General features: G+C 41.5%; 1 protein-coding gene across 1 annotated transcript in view; it reads right to left on the bottom strand.

Annotated features, from left to right (window-relative positions):
• The window catches only part of SCAPER (S-phase cyclin A associated protein in the ER), a 960,370-nt gene that overhangs the window by 879,293 nt on the left and 60,542 nt on the right, over positions 1–20,535 (bottom strand). The window contains 1 exon segment of the mRNA XM_030187331.1: positions 4,347–4,447. Within this exon segment, the coding sequence (XP_030043191.1) occupies positions 4,347–4,447 (101 nt within the window).

Genomic DNA, 20,535 nt, shown 5'->3' with positions numbered 1-20,535 from the left:
CTTATTCCTTTTATCTGTCACATTCTCAACCTCTCACTTTCCACTGCGACTGTCCCTGCTGCCTTTAAACATGCTGTGGTCATACCTCTGCTTAAGAAGCCTTCACTCGACCCTACTTGTCCCTCTAATTACCAACCCATCTCCCTCATTCCTTTTCTCTCCAAATTACTTGAGCGTGCTGTTCACCGCCGCTGCCTTGATTTTCTCTCCTCACATGCTATTCTTGACCCACTACAATCTGGTTTTCGCCCTCTCCACTCAACCGAAACTGCGCTTATTAAAGTCTCCAATGACCTATTACTGGCTAAATCCAGAGGTCAATATTCCATCCTCATTCTTCTTGATCTTTCCGCTGCTTTTGACACTGTCGATCACAGCATACTCCTCGATACCCTGTCCTCACTTGGATTCCAGGGCTCTGTCCTTTCCTGGTTCTCTTCCTACCTCTCCCTCTGCACCTTTAGTGTTCACTCTGGTGGATCCTCTTCTACTTCTATCCCTCTGCCTGTCGGCATACCTCACGGTTCTGTACTTGGTCCCCTCCTCTTTTCTATCTACACTTCTTCCCTTGGTTCATTAATCTCATCCCATGGCTTTTCCTACCATCTCTATGCTGATGACTCCCAAATCTACCTTTCTACCCCTGATATCTCACCTTGCATCCAAACCAAAGTTTCAGCGTGCTTGTCTGACATTGCTGTCTGGATGTCTCAACGCCACCAGAAATTAAATATGACCAAAACCGAGCTTCTCATTTTCCCCCCCAAACCCACCTCCCTGCTCCCCCCGTTTTCTATTTCTGTTGATGGCTCTCTCATTCTCCCTGTCTCCTCAGCTCGAAACCTTGGGGTCATCTTTGACTCTTTTCTCTCCTTCTCTGCTCATATCCAGCAGATTGCCAAGACCTGTCGTTTCTTTCTTTACAACATCCGTAAAATCCGCCCCTTTCTTTCCGAGCACTCTACCAAAACCCTCATCCACACCCTTGTCACCTCTCGTTTAGACTACTGCAATCTGCTTCTTGCTGGCCTCCCACTTAGTCACCTCTCCCCTCTCAAGTCGGTTCAAAACTCTGCTGCCCGTCTCGTCTTCCGCCAGGGTCGCTTTACTCATACTACCCCTCTCCTCAAGACCCTTCACTGGCTCCCTATCCGTTTTCGCATCCTGCTCAAACTTCTTCTACTAACCTATAAATGTACTCACTCTGCTGCTCCCCAGTATCTCTCCACACTCGTCCTTCCCTACACCCCTTCCCGTGCACTCCGCTCCATGGATAAATCCTTCTTATCTGTTCCCTTCTCCACTACTGCCAACTCCAGACTTCGCGCCTTCTGTCTCGCTGCACCCTACGCCTGGAATAAACTTCCTGAGCCCCTACGTCTTGCCCCATCCTTGGCCACCTTTAAATCTAGACTGAAAGCCCACCTCTTTAACATTGCTTTTGACTCGTAACCACTTGTAACCACTCGCCTCCACCTACCCTCCTCTCTTCCTTCCCGTTCACATTAATTGATTTGATTACTTTATTTATTTTTTGTCTATTAGATTGTAAGCTCTTTGAGCAGGGACTGTCTTTCTTCTATGTTTGTGCAGCGCTGCGCACGCCTTGTAGCATTATAGAAATGCTAAATAGTAGTAGTAGTAGTAAGATGCAGTATGTCCCCTTGCCCTTCCCCTTTACCCCCTATGGTCAACTCCCTGTCCCCTCTCCCTTCCCCACCAGCCCTATGGTCCAGCAGCTCCCTGTCCTTTGTCCCTTCCCCTCCACCCCTATGGCCCAATGACTCCCTGTACCTTTTCATCCATCCCTATAGTCCAACAACTCCCTGTCACCTCTCCCTTCTCTCCCACCCCTATCGTCCAATAACTCCTATTCAATCTCCCTTCTCCTCCACCCCTATGTCCAGCAGCTCCCTGTCCCCTCTCTCTTCCTCTCTAGGAAGATATAGCAGATTGAACTTGCAGCACTGTCCTGCTGAAGCAGATATCATTAACAATCCCCCTCCTGCAGATGATATGACAGTTTGAGCTTGTGGCTCTGTTCTTCTCAAGCACATACTTGTTAGCGATCCCCCTCTTTACCTCATCTTCACAATCATGACTTAAGCCTTCTCATGTTTGTGGCTAAGTTTGTCATGAAGAGCAATCCCTGAGAGTGCTGCAATGCAATTGGTCCAGTTTCGGCATTGAATGCGTGGTCTAAGAGGGTGCCGGTTCTTTCTGAAGAATCTAAGTGCGATTATAGCATTGACACTGAAAAGCAGGAAATATCAGTGGGTTCCCGGAGACTGGATGGCAGATCTCAAGAAAGTATTTATGAAGGTAAGACATGATATTGAATCAGTTCTGGATTACATTAAGCAGGACATTGAGAGAAGCAGGAGGAGATGGAATCCTGAATTGTGGAATGTGAGGCCCTGGTGGAACAGTTACTATATCTTATGAGAGTTCCAGCAAAGACATTAAAGCTTTATGGGACAAAACTGAGGACTTAGAAAATAGATCACAGTGTAATAGTAGAATTCACAGTGTGCCAGAAGAGTCTCCCTTCAATAACTGTGAAGCATTAGTGCAGGATATCTCCAAATTTGTTCTGGGTCAAAATGGTGCTGATACTTCGGCAATTGAAATTAAAATTTTGATAGAGCTCAGAGGGCATCTGGTTCCTCACACGGACAGGCAGAGCAGGGATATAATTGCTTGTCTGCATGACATTCAGCTGAAATAGAAAATTTTAGCAGCAGCACATAAGAGTGAACCTCTGCAGTGGAAGGAGCTATCTTTGGAAATTTACCCTGATAGGTTACCCCTCACGCTGCAGAAAAGGAGAGATTTTAGAGGGGTCACTCAATTCTTGCGAGTGGAACATCATTACAAGTTGGGATTCCCTGTTGGCTTAATCTTGTTGGGCAGACTGGATGGACCGTGCAGGTCTTTTTCTGTCTTCATCATCTACTATGTTAAGGTACTTTGCTCTGGGTGTACTCTGCAGAAGAGGCTTAGAAGTTATTTATTGAACATAAAGTGCAAAATATCCCTGAGAGTATTTTAGCACTTCAGGGAAAGTCTAAAATTAACTTGTCCACATCTAAACAGCAGCTTGCTGAGAAAGGAAGGCAATTATCTCACTTATCTGATTCTTCTTCAAGGGCGAAAAATCTGTTGACTAAAGAGTGGACATTAACTTTTATTTCATACTGCTGCATGACATCTTGATCTACTATCAGAAGCTGTTATTGCTATGATTATGACCTTATGTTATTGTTTATCTATGATATATTGAACCAATAAAAATAAAACTTTATTCAGAAAGCTTCAAAAAGCTACAACTTTCTTATCAAGGCTACAAAAGGCTCCTACTGAGCTAAATACAAAATAGAATTATATAAATATAAATAAAGCACGATAAACTCACAAAAAAAACAATATTTATTCTGAAAAATCCAAAAATAATTAAATTACAACCCAGGAACCATCCAGGAGCATTCCGAAAACAAGTGCCGGAAAGCAAAGGCTCTGGTGGAGGAGGAGAAACAAAAAGTCAAATCTTCTCAAAACAGCCAGGCTCCCTCTCCATCTACCAAAGGCAGATTTCAGGTCCAAGGTGTTGATACCTGAGCTAATCCACCATGTCCTGGGAATTTGCAAGCAGCTTCAGACAGGGAACGCCATAAGCACTGCTGAACATCGAGAAAGACCAGGTGGGAACAATGGCTAGCGCCTCTGGTGAAAGTCAGTCTGCACCAGCTCCAAAGAATACCAGTATGAACTAGGTAAATATAATTTATGGGATACATACTGGTACTCTTTGGAATATTTTACTTTGAAAATTACAGACTTACCATATAGATATAATTCTTATTACAATAAAACAGCACTCAGCTTACTCTTGGCATTTTTGAAATAAAGCATTTATTTAAGAAAAGGTAGAGGAAAAAATGCTTAAGACTTTTTTTTTTAAAGTCAAATGATGGGTTTTATTGCAATCACCTTTCCTATGTCTCCCAAATCATACAAGTTCAAAATCAATAGTTGCAGCTGCAATCCCACCCAAACTTACAGAAGCCTTGAAGAGAAATAAATATAATAAAGTCTGAAGATTATTACAGCTAAACAAAAAGATCACTGGGTAGTGTGTGTCAACATAATGTCCGTAGTGGATTTTTCAAGCTATAAGAAATATTTTCAGGCTTTGCCAATTATATGTTCTTAACCCAGTCAATATTATATTACACTGCACTATTAATCATGCAAAGGCCAAACAAGAACCTGAGCAAACCAAATTAAGTATATCAATGTACAGATGCAAATATTTAGGATTCAAAGAAATCTTCTTTCAGACATACCTGCTCTGGGCATCAGTTTTCTCTAATTTTTCTTGAAGCTGGATCCAGTCAATAAGTGCTTTAAAGTCTCTTACATAATTATCTAGCATCATCAGCACCTCCTGCAAAATGAAAGGCAGTATTAATAGTCCAGTATCAAGCAGGACTGTAAGGATAACAATGATCAGAAATAACATTTTGATCTAAAAAAAACATTCAAAAACGTATTACAGCCTAATATCACAGCAAACAATTCCTTCTGTTATAAAATCTTTTAATCTTAATAAAAAGTTAAAATTATGAGTTAATCCAAATGCTATAAAGAACATATACAAGTATATCTCACAGAATTTTCTTACATATGCTTTATGAGGTTTATTTTAAGACTAGCTGGATAGGTGCAAAGTCCACCAGTACTTTTTATCTACAGACACTGCACTTAGGGTGTTATTTACTAAAAGACAGCATCATGTACTAATGCTGTTATCGTCCATTACCTCCATCAGGTGCCACTGCATCAAATGGGCCAGTGGCAGGTAATGAACAACCACCAAGAGTAAATAACTCCATAAACTGAAAAGTACCCACAACCATTTACACCAGCTAATTTATTCAAGTAGTTTTTCCAAACCCTGCTCCCTGCCCTTCTTCCCACCCCACAACACATCCTCCCTACTGCAGGGATACATATAGGGTGGGCAGTTTTCTAAAAGTCTATTTCTCAGGTCAAACTATAGACACAGCTCTGAAAATTACCCATCCTGCATTTCAAAACATTTATAGTAAAGGAATTATAGCTATGAATGTACAGTACATGTTATTTTAAAATAAAATAAAAAAGATGTAATATTTAATTCATTCCATAATCTATGCCATCAGGCATATTTTCAAAGCACTTAGCCTTCCAAAGTTCCATAGAAACCTATGGAACTTTGGAAGGCTAAGTGCTTTGAAAATGAGCCCCATGGTATGTCATCACATATTAAGCATGTGTGTGGGCTGGCCACAATAAAATTATCAGATGATAGAAGGCTACGAAATAGTGTGCCATCAGCAATGAACACAAGCAAGGTGTTAAAAGATCATGTACCTTCACAAAACAATATTGCTGTATAAATAAAGAACCCAAGAGCTGTCATTCTACTTTAAAAGATTAGTGCTAATTTAAGTCATCTTATTTTAGTCTGATGAAAAATAATGTTAGTAGTTTATGAAGAACATTAAGATTAGTGAGAAAGGGTGTCAGATCACTCTGGACCTAGTCGGTGGTTGTCATTGGATTCGGGAGACAGGGGATGGGAAGGGAGTTTTATTACCTTATTTTGTATTAGAGCTTATATTTGTTCCTACTTATGGCGTTATGTTTAAATTCACTGAAAAACTGATTAAATATATTTTTTTAAAGATTACATTAAAAATGCTGCTGAAAAGGCTATTAACCTCAACAAAAGGTAGACCGTGAACTCACTTTGTTCTCTTATGGAAAGATGGGGAAACAGTCTCATTGAGATTATTTTTGAGTTGGCTGAGACTGTGTTAAGAGCCTTTAATTAACCAGTTATTAAGTATCCTTAAATTACGAAAAGGCTATTAAGACAGTGTAGCTGTGGAGAAAGAAAAGGAACTCAGAAAACCTATAATACAGAAAAACCTCAAGTGGTAGATTTTCTTAATGTGGACAACCACTCTGATCATGATCTAAGTAGTACTTGTCTAAAATACTTTTTGACATCAATGAAAATTATCCAAACACCGTTAAGGCTTACTCTCTTTGACGTGCAGAAGTTCAAGGGTAGTTGAATGGTAGTGGATGTTCACTGGATTCTTTTTTGTCATGTCTATTAAGGTCAGCCCTAGTGGAAGTGCTACATTAGCTAGGCCACAGGTGGGGAACCTTTTTTAATCAGAAAGCTACATCCCATCTCAAAGGGATCTCATAAGGCTGTATGTTGTATTGCAGTTGCATAAATGTATGCATTCAGCATGTATGCACAAAAATATGCATATATATTTAGATAGAGGTCTAGAAAATTCATAAAAGCAAAATTGAACTTTGAGAGGAAGAAAATAAGTCATTAAAGGGTCCCTTTTACTAAGCTGTGCTAGTAAATGGGTTTATCTCTAAATTCTATAATGCGTGGCCAAATTGCACGCACAATGCAATTGATTAACAAGCCAATCACAGCACCGATTTTTAAGGCACCATATATAGAATTCCTCCCTTAGTGCATTCCACAGCAGGATTTTCCTGCATGCTAAGCCCATTTCTAGTGTGGCCATGAATTTGGCCTTTTTTCAATTATTTCTATTTCTAGCCATGTGCTAATGGAACCCTTACTACCTACTATGTCATACGTACTAAGGGCTCCCGCGTCGTCAGCATGTGCTGTCATCACGCAATTTGAACAGTACTTCCACGCCCATTCTTTGTCCCCGACATGCCCCCCCCCAAAAAAAAATAAAAATAAATACATACCACACTGCTAGTGTGCTCTAATGGCAAAAACTAATGCAAAATGCTTTAACATATCTTGCTTTAGACCACTAAACACAATACAATAAAATATCTTTAAAAAGAAAAAATAAATACACACATTCCTTATAATGTGCAACAAGAAACAACCTATAATTGGAAGCTGCTCTTTCATATTTAATTACATATTTAATAACTGAAATTTTAAAAGATCCACAGAAATATAGTTGGTAGAACTGCAGTTTAACATAATTCCGATACTGAATATATATGTAGTAAAACCAACATGTCGTGGTTGTTAACAATATCAAATAAAAAGTTTTCTTTCTCCCCCACCATCTGCCCCACCACCCAGTGCAGCAACAGCAAATTTATCAAGCAGCCTTTGAGCTCCTGTGTCATTGAAGGCCATGTTGACCCATTCCATTCCATACTGCAACAGCAGAACAGGAGTGTGAAGACCCCAGTGCATGATACTTATGCTGTGAACATGTCAAAGAAAAGAAAGGCAGCCAGAATCTTACTTCTGAATTATGCCATTTTATATTATTGGAAGCTACAGAAGATTGCAGATTTCTCACTATTAGACTAAGAGATAATATTCAGGCTCAATTTCAAAGCACATAGACTTACAAAGTTATATAGGCAATGGGATGTCCCAATCATTTGTTCTTAATGAAAGTTCTCTTAATAAGGATCTTATTTGTATGGTGACAGCAACCACAAGCCTTAGTGGGTAATACAGGCTATTCAAATTTTGACAAAGTGCCTGAAAGGTGAAGATTTCTCCTTTAACCGTGCCTGAGGCTGCACTGAAATGGAGGCATATCTAGTCTCAAGTCCTTTACCTTTCAAATCTTCTGAGGAGAATTCTTTGAGCACCTTGGCATAAATGGAGGCTATTTGTTGACATCTCAGATTAGTCACTGCTAATATTGCCTGTGTTCTTTTCAGCAGGTCAATAGCTTCTTTCACAGCTAGTAACTTCAATCCATTGCTCCCATGAAAGTGGCTTTCTTGTTTCTTATCTGTGTTTATGAGACTGTATTCTCATAAATTCAAATTAAAAAGTCTCTTTCTGCAAACTGGTCTTGTATCTTGCAATACTGTTTTCTCCTTCTTGTGCTGTTCTCCTGAGTCCATAAGTGGCTACTGAAGGCAATGGACCATTACCAAAGAGATGGACTCATATTCTGTATTCAACGATTTCATTATTGAGGTCATTGTTGCTATACCATAAGAAACTTAGGTGGTTTCTGTTGTCTTTGTGGATGACGTTAACAGCGAAATCTGTAATAGATTGCTGGTTAAATCAGTAGGGAATTGAGCCCTGGAATCAAATAAGATTCAGATCTGACCTGATTGGGTGATATACACCAAAAGTAGGTATGTACTAGCATTCTTCGTTCTCTTTCAAAGGTGGAGCTAACCTCAATGAAGGTTATAAAATACTGTCTTGTCTCAGGTATTCTTGGTGACTTAAAACAAGCGAGAAGCCAGAATCATTTCTCCTCACTGCCAGCTACAAACACACAGTTGTGTCATAGGCAGTACATACAATTTAGAAAATCCTTTTTAAGAAACTAGTGTTTAATTCTGATTACACTATACCTGTTAAATATAGGACTAAACAAAGTTTTTAAATATATAGAATAAATGCCTATTTTTCTTAGAGAAAAGCGTACATAGAAACAAGTCAAGGAGCTACAACTGTTTTTACCTTTTATTATCTATTTAATTTAGTTAGATGTAATTGCTTAGCTAACTTTCACAGATCCTCATATTTTAAAACTAGTAAAACAAGGCCCATTTCTGACACAAATGAAATGGGCGCTAGCAAGGTTTTCCTCAGAGTGTGTATGTTTGAGAGAGTGTGTGTGAGAGTGACTCTGAGAGAGAGAGAGAGTGAATGTGCGAGTGTATGACAGAGAGAGAGTGAGACTGGGTGTGAGTGTGTGAGAGACAGTGTGTGCCAGGGGACCCCCCCACCTCTCTTCAAGTACCAGGGTCATCTCCTCCCTCCCTCCCCAACTTCAGGGTCCCCCCTCCCTCTCTCTCTCTTCCCCATCCCAATTCAGCATCTCCCTTCTTTCACCCTACTCCCACCATGTCTATTATCTACCCTTCTCTCCCTGAGCAAGCATATTTCCTTTCCTTCCATCCTTCCTTGATCCAGTATCTCCTGTCTTCCCTATCCTCTCTACTCCTCTATCCAGCATAGTCCCCTTGACCAGTGGCGTAGCAAGGGCGGGGTGGTGGGGGCGGTCCGCCCCGGGTGCACACCGCTGGGGGGGTGTCGGCTCCGCTGGTTCCCTGCTCCTTCAGCCCCGGAACAGGTTACTTCCTGTTCCGGGGCAGAGGGAGCAGGGAACCAGCGGAGCCGACACCCCCCCCCCCCCCCAGCGGCATGCACATGGGAGGCAAGAATGCACTCGGGGGGGGGGGGCCTTGGGTGATGCGCCAAGGGGGAGGGGTTGATGCCCCGAGGGGGGATCATGCTGCACCCACCCCACCCCCCACCCCCCGCAGGTGTTTCGGTAGGGCGGCTGTTGAGCACGTCAGTGGCATCAGGCAGGCTCGAGCCTTTTTTTTGTGTTGCTGTCAAGCTGTATGGCAGTTTGGGAGGGGGGGGTTGGATCAGCTGTAAGGCATGGTTTTTTTTTTTTTACCCCGGTTCTGATGTTGACATCACAATGCGTTTGCTGATGTCAGCCTGTGCTACGTAGCCTAGCAAACCAACTCCGAAGAAGTCATAAATACAGGCAGCAAGACGCATAGAACGTTGGAGGTGAGAATTATTATATAGGATCTGGACCTCACATCCTATATATAAATATATATGTCTATACATCAAAACAGGTCCTTCCCTTATCTTGGCCCTAAAATTTAGATTTCTATGTCTTCCAAACCCACAATGCGTCCTGCATACCTGTTGTTTTCAGAAGCAGATTAAATTGTGGTTTTGGGCAAGTGGATACTAATGTTGGTCTGGGCAAGAAAGGAGTAGAGGAGTCGCCTAATGGTTAGTACAGTGGCCTGTGAACCGGGAGAAATGGGTTTGATTGCCACTGCAGTTCCTTGTGACTCTGGACAAGTCACTTAAACCTCCATTGCATCAGATACAACAAAAAGTACCTGTATATAATATATAAACCGCTTTGATTGTAACCACAGAAAGGCGGTACATAAAATCTCATCCTCTTTCCCTTTCCTACTCTGCTTTGTTCTAATTGGTTTTATTGCAAATTTTTGTTCTACTTACATTTTTAATGATAGCTCAAAGTCGGTTACTTTCAAGTAAAGTATTTCCATTCTCCAGAGGGTTTACAATCCAAGAGGCCCTTTTTCTAAAGTGCAGAAAGGCTCTGCAAAAACTAGCACATGGTAAGTGCAAAGCCTCTGCTGTAAATGCAGGAGGACATGTCAAGCATCTTCCCTGCATTTACTGCACAGGGTAGACACATACCGCAGGACTCTACGTTACCTGTGTGCCCCAGATACCGGTCACAGCTGGTAGCACAGTGTGGGCTGAGCAAAATAAGTAAATATGTGCCACAGAGATCTGTCACATCTGATCCTCCTTCCTGACTCCCCCCATCTGATTTTTCCAGACAGCCCCTCATCATCACCTTGCAGTCCACCAAGAGCGTTTTGGCTTCCTGGACGCTGAGCACAGATGGTGTCCATCTATCAAAGAAGGGAAGAAGTGTCTTCTGCAGCAGAGGTCTTTAAACTAGAATAGTTGCAGCAGGGTGATTAAAGCCCCCAGGTAAGTGCAAGCCTCAGATAAGTGAAGCATTAAATACCTCTACATAAATGGGAAAAGGGGGCAATGTTTGGAAAGCAGTACATACTAATGCCCGAAGTATAGGAAATAAGGTTTTAGATCTTGAGACTGTGATACAAGAGGCTGATCACAGAGACATGGTTCACAGAGAACCATTACTGTGATATAGTTATACCGGGGTATAATCTGTTCAAGAAAGACAGGGTAGGAAGAAAGGGAGGGGGAGTGGCATTATAAGTTAAAGATAATATTAAAGCCACACAACTGCAGGATTTACAGGGCAAGGAAGAGGCACTATGGGTCAATCTAGAAAGAGGGAATGGCAAATGTGTTTACACTGGTGTGACACACCTCCCCCTCATCATAATGTGCACTGTTATAATGCAAACGCAGTAGCGAATATGTCTCCTGGAACTTTTGCACCTTTTGCATGATTATACTGTACAAGCCTAGTATGGCTCACGGAACTTTTGCTTGATTATACCGTACAAGCCTAGTATAAAAAGTAACATGGTTGACGCGTGGTCCCAGCTCACATGATGGACACATACCATTCCAGCACATATGGTTGATGCGCACTTCCGGCTCACATAGTAACATAGTAACATAGTAGATGACGGCAAAAAAAGACCTGCATGGTCCATACCATTCTAGCACACATGGTTGATGTGCACTTCCAGATCACATGATGGATGCATACTGTTTCAGAGAATATGCCTTTCCAGTTGACGTGCCCTTCCATTTGAAATGTGGTTCCAGCTCGCTGATCTTGAAAATGGCAAATGTTTCGTTGAAGCACAAATCGTATACATTGGAAGAGAAACAATGAGCAATACAGCACATTGATAATGTTGAAACACAAGTAAACGTCTCAAAACACATATATGTTTCAGAATCAAATTTGCGCAGATGGTTAAAAAAAAAACAACAAATCGACCAAAGACCACAGATTACCTGCACAAAATCAACAAAGAATGTGGGGTCTCAAACAAAAACAAGAATGGTTAGAACAAGATGAAGACTTGGACTTGGCACTGTTCAAGTGGTTCATGAAGCAGCAACAAAAGGGTATTCCAATTTCAGGGCGCATGATATGCATGCAAGTGGAGAAATTCGACCAAGAACTTAACGGCGAATCCAATCAGTTCAAAGCAAGCAATGGTTGGCTATGGAGATCTGGCTGCGAAGGCATGGGATATCTCAAGTATCGATTGCAGGCAAAAAAAAGATCTTCAGATGAGCAAGCTGCTCGATCCTATCCATAGAAACTGAAAGAAATTATCAAGGTTAGAAGTTACACAGAAGAACAGGTCTACAATGCTGATGAGACCTATAAATGTTACCAGATAAAAAAAACAACACTGGTGCTGAAGGATGACCGCAAAAAGGAGGATTTGAACAAGCCAAAGATAGACTAACCATCTTGTTCTGCCAATGCAATGGGCAGCCACAAACTTACTCCTCTTTGCACTGGGAAGTACTAAAAATGTTGTTGTTTCCATCATGTTAACATTAAATCATTACCTTTTCTGTATAACAATTCCAGAAATTCATGGATGACGGCTGAAATTTTCCAGGGCTGGTTCCATAGTGACTTTGTTCCTTCTGTTCAAAAACATCTGCAGACTGGGCATCTGAAAGAGAATGCAGTACTGCTCTCGGATAACTGTCCTGACACCTGTCACCTGATATCCCAGGATGGCAAAGCTAGTGTTGAGTATCTGCCCAAAAATACAACCTCCAGGAACCCAAAACATGCACCCACACTATCGCAGGACACTTTTTACCATGGCTTAGTAAAAGGACCTCTTAGAGACTTAGAAGTATTTTCCAGATTTTCAATTTTACAAGAAAACATCATTTTATTCTGTAAAATTTGTCCAAATGTACCTTTTATTTGGTAAATCCTGAGTCTTCTGTTCCTAGACACACATCTGTGAAATTTACTCCTTTAATAAGGCAGAATGGCCCGCAATGGCACCTACACAAACTTTGTGAAATGACTCCAAAGCAACCCAAATAGAATCTAGTGTGATCTCAGATGGTTTCTGTAGTGGATGTAATAAGCCAAGTCTCAACTGATGAACTTCTTCCAGCTATAATCCTTCAGATGCTGCCATATTCTCTACATGAAACGCTGTACCAGCTAGTATGGGAGATCCTGGTTCTGGGGGACTCAACGCTGCTGCAGAATCCAAAGTAGTGCTAGAGCTACACTGTCTCTCCACAGTCAGGAGAGATACCGCATCTATCCACTTCTCTTCTGGCTCAGCTCCCAACATGCTCTACGGTCCCAGAACCTCCACAGGCAATCTAGGGCTAAGGGAAACTTTATCCTCCATTCCAGGATTCTTCATAGCCACCTGCAGCAGTCGCACACAAAGATGAGGGTGTTGCATAAAAGGTTATGAGTCCCAATGCAGGAGTCACTGTCCTTTTTTTTTGGGGGGGGGGGGGGCAAGTACCTCAAAGCTTTCCCTTCTGCTTGGGCACTGAGGGAAAAAGTATAGAATACTTCAGAGCTCTTAGCAAATGTCCTACCTTGCTGCTATCTTGACATCCATGTTATATTTATGAATGTATGTAATTACAACAGCTCTTTGGTGGTTCATTTTTTTAATTGTTATTCACAGAGTATGCCTCTGGCTTGGCAAGCAGATCTGATTTTTAAATAAATTTGATTGATTTATTTAACTTGCAGTATGTTATACACCACTTTGACAGTGTATGATTCAAAGCAATTATAATAAAATAAGAACATGACAATCCAATAAAATAACAGATCAGACACAAACTTCTACAACACACCTAGAAATCTTACAATATAAATGTATTAAGGAGATATTGTTGTTTGACTTCTTAGACTGATGCATTACTGGAATGACAATGAATTTTTGAGGAACTTGCAGGGAAAGTTGTCTCTTCAGATGAGGAATACATGTATTGCTGCTCTGCTTAAATATCATGACTGACTTCCTTTGAACAAAGATGTTATGTCTTTCGGCTACCCTTGCACAAAATTCTAATGAAAAGGAGGAAAAAATATTGATGCACAAAACCCTACTACAATTAACATATTCATTTACTTCCATCAAAGGCTGGTACATCAGGTTGCAAATCATGCTTTTAAACAACAAAATGAACTTTGCAAGGTCTCTGCATAAGAGACAGTCATTTATTTTATCTTTGACAGCTGTTACTTTATAGAGGAACTTCTGATCCTGTCATGATTTCTTAAGTGTTTCCACCAAGCTAATTTTTCACATAAACATATCTTATATCACTTAAAGTAGATTTTCAGAGATTTAAATTGTTTGTGAGACAAATGGCTCCTGAGATACTGCAATGTAAATGAACATTTGAGTGTAGCAGGAAAATATTTTAAACACAAAAGGGTGTAAAATAGTAAACATGCCCAAAGCAAATGTGAAAAATGAAAAAATGTTGATGTTTGCACTAATAGGGATATTTTATTTCTAGACATACAGCTATGAGAGCTGGTGATGTTAAGTCTGTCACAATGGCGTAGAATCAGTTCAGTATGCTGCTATGCAACTGATGCAAATTAATTCTAATTTAGCTCCAGCACCCTGAGCTTGCTGAGGCTAAGGATACTATGGAAGCAGCACCTACAGACTCAGGATATGGTAACAATCTTTCAAAAACACCACTTACTTCCTGCTCAAGCTAAGACTAATACTAGATTAAGGGCATGCCAGATGAACCAAGGGGTTTCACTATGATGGATCCAGGCAGGATGGAAAGAGCTGCAAATCAACATCCATGGCATCATAACTTCAGTACGAATAAGGTCAAATTGAGATGGAAGCACAGGGACCAGAAAGAGCTGCTACGGAAACAGAATAAAAGAAGAAGTTCCACACAGAAATAATGAAGTCTACTTTCAAATATGTGAGCACACAGATCCAAAATAAAAAAACAAAGCGGCCAACAATCAAAACTTTAAGTGACCAATGTCATCAGCCAATGGTGACATAACAGCTTCTCTAAAAAGCTTAGAAAAGCTTCAAAGCCTTTTCTGACACTGCTAGTATCTCGAGGGTATTGTGCATGGATTCATCTACCTTGGCCTGAGAAGTTCCCTTGACCAATCATAGGCAAATATAGTGAGCGTGGCATCATGGCGGACTGAACACTCTCGGCGTTACCCGGTCTCAGAAAGGCTGAGCACCACTTATTTCCTCTCTTCTTTCCTGCTCTGGGGGTCTTTGGAAATTTTACCTATGCCACATATTAAGAAGAAAGGGAGAGAGTGAGGGCTCAGCTGCTGCCAGTCCAAATTTCCTCCCCCATACAGCACTGGTTCACCATGAGACTTCAAATTGGAGCTGGTGGGAGTGGATCTGCTGAAAACACAGGCAAAAGAGTGTCTGTGCTTCTAGGACTTAACATATCTTTGACACCCTTGCGGTCATACCGACACCGTGCTCGGCTAATGCCTGAGTTGAATTCTCAGAAGGCATAAGCTGCTGGTCTGGAGGTCCTGGGTGGCAATGTTAGACCCGGTGAGTTGCTTACCGATCCAACGGAAGGAAGATCTTTGGATTCTTTGAATCCTGAAGTGGAAACCTTGGATAGTATATGAAGCAACGGTGTCCAAATCTCCTCAAAAATCTTCTCTCCTTGTAAAGTTGGTAAATTAACTTTATCGTTGGCGAATACTAAACAGGAATACAAGACTCATTTTGAACATACTGGTAGTGACATCAAAGAACTGAAGGGAACTACAGCAGCTTTAGTTAAAGATAATATGTTGATTCACCATAAACTGGAACAGATTGAGAACTTTAATAGGAGCCTGACTTTGTGAATGTTGAATTTTCCCAAGGCTGAAGAGATGTCGCCTGTGGATTTCTTTAAGAAGTACCTGACAGAGATTCTTCAATATAGGTCAAATACCATAACTCCTTTAAATAAGGTATACTATCTTCCAGTTTCCTCTGGGACTACAGGGACTCCCCCAGAATTCTTGGAAGGCGCAGCCAAGGCCCAGGATGGGGGTGACGTGCTGCAAAATATATCTGCAATACTGGAAGTGCAAGAGCGAGCTACACTTTTGATCTCCTTTGTTTTTGAACAGGAATTTGCTTGTTTACCCATGTAAATGTATAGTAAAGTATTTGGGCTTAACAAATATCTTCTTTGAGCTGGAACAACTGAAAGCCTTCATAGAATTAAAGAAGATCTCCAGGGGGACTAATTGAACTATATTTCTTCAAGGCCATAACAAGGTCTAAGATCTCCAGGGGGACTTAGACCTTGTTACGGCCTTGAAGAAATATAGTTCAACTAGTAAAAAAGGCCCGTTTCTGACACAAATGAAGCGGGTGCTAGCAAGGTTTTCGTGTATGTTTGAGATAGTGTGTGTGAGAGTGACTGTGTGTGTGTGAGAGAGAGAGAGAGTGAATGTGCGAGTGTGTGTGTGTGACAGAGTGAGACTGTCTGTGAGAATGAGAGTGTGTGTGAGAATATGAGTGTGCGGCAGGGGCCCCCCTGCCCCCCTCCCTCTCCTCCCTCCCTCCTTCCCCTCCCCTCCCAGTTATAGGGGCCTCTCCCCCCCCTCCCTCCGCCTTTCAGGGTCGTTCCCCCCCCCCTCCCGCCCTCTGCCTTTCAAGGTCGTCGCCCTCCTCCCTCTGCCTTTCAGGGTCGTCGTCCCCCCTCCCTCCCTCCCACCCACGTTCAGGCTCCCACCCACGTTGAGGCGCCCTCCCTCCCTCCCTCGTTGAGGCAGGCTCACTCCCTCCCAACGTTCAGGCTCCCTCCCTCCCTCCCATGTTCAGGCACCCTCCCTCCAACATTCAGGCAGTCTCCCTCCCTCCCTCCCACGTTCAGGCTGGCTCCCTCCCAGTTTCAGTGAAACGGTCCCGGTCTCCATCAACCATGGAGTTTCCCAGTTGCAGGTCCCAACGCAACTCGACTGTGCTAAGCCGTGTGCTCGAACCCGGATTCTTCTATTGGGCACGACGCGGTCGGCTACTCAGTCCCTCAACGCTTCTGTTTCTCTGTAAAGCTCCGCCTCTGCCCCTGTGCCCTGTCCCTTTCGCCCCTCCTCCTCAGTCTCTGACGTCGGTCGCCGTCAACCACGGAGTTTCCCAAGTGCAGGTAGCAACGCAACTCGACTATGCTAAGCCGCGCGCTCGAACCCGGGTTCCTGTATTGGTGGCAACGTGCTGGCCTACTCCGTCCCTCTTCTTTTTGTCTGTGAAGCTCCACCTCCGCCCCTGTGCACTGTCCCTTTCAACACTCCTCCTCTGTCTCTGGCGTTCTATATGACATCCGCCTGGGAGTGAGGGGGGGGGGGGGCAACGCATGCGCAGAACAGCCTGATCTACAGAGCCTAGCAGACCAAGGAGCCACAGTCTGAGCCAGCAAGACGATTAGAACGTTGGAGGTGAGAATTATTATTTAGGATTTGGGTGTATTTCCTTATTTTTATTTCTTTTGACTCTCTCCATTGATTTTTAGTTCACTCCAACCTCTCCTCTTTTTTTTAGTGGTCTAAGGAAGAGTTTTGTTTAATTTGAGTTGTTTCCTGTTTTCCTTACCTACCCAAGTTTCTTGTGCAAGTGTGTAATTGTAATTGTTTGTATTATATATGAATTTCAAAACAAGCAAGCAAATATATGCACCAACAGTTTGCATAACAATTCCACTATGACAGCCAGACATTTCATAAATACCAGTGATGCTAGTGCTAGACCAAAAAGCAAAAGAAGGTGAGGACTCCCCATGAATCTAAGATACTTCCTGTAGTACAGAAGATAGCCAATCACAATTCAAAAGCGATTCAAAGATCAGTTAGGCTGAGGAGAAATGACATGCTTTGGGGTGTATCTAGGCAACCCAAAGAATTGAAGTTCATGATCCACATTAAAGCACTGCCTCTTGTCCCTGTTTTTGTTTTGTTTTTTTAATAGTAACATATATAGCAGATAACTGCAGATAAAGACCTGTACGGTCCATCAGGTCTGCACAACAAGATACACTCATAACATAAGGATGACGTCCAAGCCACTGGACAGCACCAAAACCTGTTCATACCAGATGGCAGACATCATACATTCCTCAAGGAGAGTCAGCTTGAAATTACACCTAGGCACCGTACCCCCCACCCCACCCCAGGTGCTTCCACATCTCATGGGCCTTTTCTTTGATAAGCCCACGGATGTCGTGCCCCGGTGCTTGCACTGATCCACAGTGTGCTTTTTCACTTCCAGGGGCACCGACATCCGCAGCTATCATGTTTTTTCTAGCCCAGAGACAGCCTTGACTTTTTAAAAAGATGGGTGAAGTAATTGCTGACATGATGCTTGAGAACCTCTCTGAATCTTGGTGCACCCGTCCACTTTGGTTTACCAATTTGGGTGGCACTTTAAGGCTCCTCCATGTGGGGCAGACCCTGCTGCATGTTCTACAACACTTAAGGCCTCTTTTACCAAACCATGCTAGCGATTCCCACGCAGCAATGCCGACAAAGCCCAAAGTGAATGGGCTTTGTTAGCGTTGCCGTGCCGAGAATCGCTAGCATGGTTTAGTAAGAGAGGCACTTAATAGGCTAAGATGCCTATTTTCTGGTGAATCAGACTCTCAGTGTGATTCCCTATAGGCAAACTACTAATATACATTATCAAGCTATATATTTTTTTTTTTTTATAAAAAAAAATTTATACCATCTTCCTGACCAAAATAATTCAAATAGTTTACAGCAAAGACATTAAAAAAAACACCAAAATAAATGTTGGCCTAAATATGATCATATTACCCTGCATCTTCAATGTCTGCACTCGTTGCCCAGTGCTTCAATAATATTTAAGATTCTTATTTTATTTTCAAAGTCTCAACCTGATCCTGTTCACGTATAAACTTTGCTGATGTAACTATTTATGGTTTGTGTTCTTCGTAAGAAGAGTTGTTGGCAATGCCCTCAGTGAAAATATGTCCATGTGTTTTCAGTTGCAGGGTCAATTTTACATAATAAGTTACTAGCATTGTTACAACTTGGGACTGATAATTTAAAGTGTTGAAGAGGCATAAAACAGTTGCTACCAAAGATATGATAAAGTTAGGGATAAGAAAAGGTTGATTACATATTGGTGATTATGTCTTATTATATTATTTTCACTTTTCCTTCTTTCAGTTAATTATGTTTTAATCATCATGCTCTTGATGTGCATATCCATGAGTTTAAGTCAGATGATTTGGGTTTGTTTGTTTTTTTTGGGGGGGTTGCTATCCACCAAGAACCAGGATGGATGTGCAGGCTATAAATAAATTTAAATGAATAAACATACTTGCAATATTTCTATCAAATGCAAAAGTATACCACAATATATATTGATGTAGCCCTAACAATATAAAAAAAATGAGCAGTCTGAGGCATTTTCCCATAGATACGAAAGGGCAAAAACCCTTATACACATCTCATTCAAAATGTCCTTTTCACTTGGAAAGCTAATTTGTGTTTTAAAAAAATACAGGTACAAAGAATCTGCTTCAAATTCTACTAATAAACTCTGACCTTCCTAATTCAATTTTATCAATATAAATCATATATTTTACCTTGTGCTAGAAGAGGAAGTTAAGAACACCATAGATAGTTTTAATGTAACAGTTATTTAGCAAAAGTCCATTGATTTTTCCTAAAAATTGAGCAGAATATAAAAGCTATACTTCTAATACACACTGGCAGATAGAAAATAAACTTACTGACTTTAACAACCGTTTTCGAGGAATGTTTAGTTCAACATTATCAGAAATGATCAGAGCAGTAGCATGCAACTGTAATCCGAGACATGTTTAATGAACAAGGGAATACAAACAAGACAAGCAGCTGGAGCAGCCCCATAGTCACTGATGCACATCTTTCTCCCTAAAGCTATGAAGGCCATTTTGTCAAGCAAGATGAAGCAGAACAAAAGTGGCTCTGAAAGCACCGTTACAGGCGTCTAGATAACTACATATAGATGTACAGCTAAAATTACCAATTAGTTTACCAATTGGCTGCAACGGATTCGATTGGTTTGTAATTAATTCTAGTTACTGGCGCATACAGCAGGATGGTTGGCGCCATCCCTTTGTCCTACTGACACACAATACGAGTGCACAGGACCCTAGGGTCCTGGACATCAATACAGCTCTCTAGTTTGCCTACAATACAGAGTACAGCAGATATACCCTCTGGTGCTGAAGCAGTGGAAACCTATCACATGAGAAGGTGCTGACAGAAAGAAACCTTTATGGACTAAGATGTTGCTGCAAGCTTAAAACCCCACTAGTTTTAAATGCCATTATTTCTGAAGGTCAATTGCAATATAATTAATATTATGCTTGTCTATGTTATACTTCTTTGAAATATGTAAACTGCAAAGAAGAAAACATTTTTCTGAAGATATGCACTTCTTTGACAGTTCTTTGCAACATCTCAGCTGAGATTTCGAAAACTGTACTTTAAAACTTTAGCACTGGGTGGCCCACTCTAGGCACTGCATAATACCATGCAACACAATCAGATCTGATTTCCAAACCCAGTTCCTGCACCTCAGATTGGCAAGGAATGAGGATGCATTCATGCCCTGCCACCTTCAGCTGGGAATCTGAGTTAAGATTTTATGTATAATTCAATGTTCATGTATATGTATATGAGTGGTCCTGGATGGTCATGTGTTTCCCCGTTACCCTACCCCTCTCCCCCCCCTCCCCCCCCCAATACCAAGCTTAACACTGTGCCATGATATGGAGAGTTATCAATGCATATTATCTTAAGGTGGATGTAACAGAAAATGTTTTTTTATAGTTATGTATGCAAAGATGTGCTGTTTGTGATTCTCAAAAAAGTGTAAGAAAGTATGTAAATATTTTTGATACAGTATTTTTTTTCTTTTTATACATACATATGAAACCTTCTTAATTCCCACCTGACATTATGTTTA

Source organism: Microcaecilia unicolor, chromosome 1, assembly GCF_901765095.1.
Source record: "Microcaecilia unicolor chromosome 1, aMicUni1.1, whole genome shotgun sequence".
In the NCBI taxonomy this organism is placed as follows: Eukaryota; Metazoa; Chordata; class Amphibia; order Gymnophiona; family Siphonopidae; genus Microcaecilia; species Microcaecilia unicolor.
This window is presented reverse-complemented; position numbering and strand designations above follow the sequence as displayed.